General features: G+C 40.1%; 1 protein-coding gene across 1 annotated transcript in view; it reads right to left on the bottom strand.

Annotated features, from left to right (window-relative positions):
* Positions 1–2,496, bottom strand: part of LOC106532909 (potassium voltage-gated channel subfamily KQT member 1) — a gene marked incomplete at its 3' end in the record, with an annotated part of 20,136 nt that overhangs the window by 4,719 nt on the left and 12,921 nt on the right. The window contains 1 exon segment of the mRNA XM_014029076.1: positions 375–469. Within this exon segment, the coding sequence (XP_013884530.1) occupies positions 375–469 (95 nt within the window).

Genomic DNA, 2,496 nt, shown 5'->3' with positions numbered 1-2,496 from the left:
GGGGGATGGGGTTTCTACATCTGCTAAAGTTTTCCACCATTTCAGTCTTGTGTCCACACAAATAAGGTTTATTAAGAACACACAAACAATATTGTTTCAAAACAGGTTCCAGAGAGAAAAATCTTGGAACACAATCATTGTGCTTTTATGTGGACAGCCAAACACATTTTAAAAACAATGACGTCATAGTCCCACATCTAATTTAATCTATGATCCAAGAGTTTCACGCTGTCTTTACAATTCATTGTTCAAGCTGTACCTGCATGTGTAGTTGATTTTTAAAAACGGTGCCATGTTTAAAAGGACATTAAAAAAGTCATGTTGTTGGTAACATGAGGAGAAAAAAAATCCCAAAACAAAGTCAAAGCTTCCACCTTCTCTGGAGCTCCTTGATGCGGACCATCATGTTGAGGTGACCCTGGGAATACTGCTCAATGACATCCCGCACATCATAGGGCTTCCGGGCTTCCTGTGGATTCGTGCACGCACACAGACACACGCACAAGAAAAAACACGCACACATGGTCGGACACAAAAGCCATTGTCAATCACAACCCTCTGTTGCTTGGTCGCCCGAAAACATCCCCAACCCCCTCGGGTGCAAAGGGTTCATTGTCAGCTCAATGTGTGTTTTGTGTGCATGCGTAAATGTGTGTGTGTGTACTAAGAAGCACACAGTCAGCTGTGTTAGGGGTCTTTTCACAGCTTTGTTTAGTATGACGTTGACACAAGGGGTATTGGAATGAACCCAATGAACCCTTTAGGGTCTCCCTGGTCGACACAGTATAGCCTCTGCAGCTGGGATCACTTAGACCATAATTGAAAACATGTAGAATGCCTGGAAACCTAAAAAAAACCTGTCTGCTTAAGGAACCATTAAAGAGAATATTTGGCATCAGTTTAACTTAGAATTTCATACATGATTATTGTGACCCCCGCCACTAAAAGCAGGGCTCATGTTGTTTTTGTTCTGTTTATTTTATTTTTATTTACCGTATTTTTTGGACCATAAGCAGCAACTTTTTTCCTGAACTTTGAACCATGCAGCTTATTGTCCGGTGCGGCTTATACGTGGATTTTTTTCTTCAGCCACCAGAGGGCTCTTTAGCCGGAGGTGTGGTTGTCGCGAATAAACAGAAGAAGACGAAAGCGCCATTTTGTTTTAGCTAGTAGCAGACACGACACGACGGATTAATCTTCGACAGACACGACAAAATATTTCTCTTCAAATTCAAACGTGCTCATCATGGAAAAGAATAGAAGATCTTCCTATGATGCAGCTTTTAAGTTGAAGGCTATTGAAATTGTGCAACAGGAGGGAAATAGAGCCACTGCACGTAAGCTCGGCCCAGGTTCCGAAAGGCTGGACTGCTACGTGAAGAGAGTACCACAGCTTCAGAGCCAGTATTACCCCGGGATGAAAGCAACACAGAAAGCAACACTGAACAGATACCGCTGTGTGACGCAGCTTTTCTGAGCTTGTTCAACTCCAACATTGAAGAAAAGGACTTCAATGGTTTCAGTGCACCGGAGGAAGATGAATGAGACGTTTCGTTGTTTTGTTGGATCAGAAACTAAGAAAACTACCAAAATAATGTCAGTTAAATGAACCGTATTCCTCCGAAGTTTAATTCCTAAAGGTTCGCTTTTTATGTTTTGATGCTGAATTCACTTTTTTGACAACAATTTTGGGTGTACTGTTTTTTTTATGTTGGGGGTGCGGCTAGTCCGGTGCAGCTTATATGTTAATGTTCGCGGGTTTTTTTTTTTTAAATGGCGGGTGCGGCTTATAGTCCGAAAAAATACGGTAATTATTTTCAGAGATTTTGGTCAACTGTAGCATAGAAACAGCTGCACCTAGTAGCATGACATTTGGTAGGAATATACTGTAGATGTCGCCAGCCTACACTGTGCTGGCAAACGGTGTTGAGTTAAACCCCTTATTTCAAGTGGGGGCACTATTTGAAAAGCTGGTGGCTGGACATTCAAAAACACTTATATTAAAACAAAACTATTCAGCAAAGGAACCTCAGAGTTTTCTGTTCTTTAGCTCTGATGAAGAGTTGTACAACTGCCACCAGCAGTAGACAAAAGAATCAAAACACATGACTGAAAATTGTTATTTAAAGCCTGTACGTCCATAAACATGATCAGATCTTGATGAAATTTGGCACGAATGTTGGTCTTTCTAAAACAGGGGTTCTTAACCTTTTTGACCTCGGGGCCAAATTTATTGAACTTAAAGTGACACGAGGCCCAGTCTGACATTAACAATGTATGGACCAAAATGATAATCATTCCAAATCTTGGTTTAATTTTTATTATATTTGCATTATAACTAAATTAAATACACTTACATTTTCAAAAGTAAAACTCCTGTCAAATAATCACAAGACATGATTTTGACAAACAGTTTTTTATATTGTAGCCTGCCCATAACAATTATTTGAACAAATACAAAGGTCAGTCAACAGACCACTCAGGCATATATATATA

The sequence above is a fragment of the Austrofundulus limnaeus genome, unplaced genomic scaffold (genome assembly GCF_001266775.1).
Source record: "Austrofundulus limnaeus strain Quisiro unplaced genomic scaffold, Austrofundulus_limnaeus-1.0 Scaffold849, whole genome shotgun sequence".
In the NCBI taxonomy this organism is placed as follows: Eukaryota; Metazoa; Chordata; class Actinopteri; order Cyprinodontiformes; family Rivulidae; genus Austrofundulus; species Austrofundulus limnaeus.
Note: the sequence above shows the minus strand (reverse complement) of the source record. Positions and strands in the feature narration are given on the sequence as shown.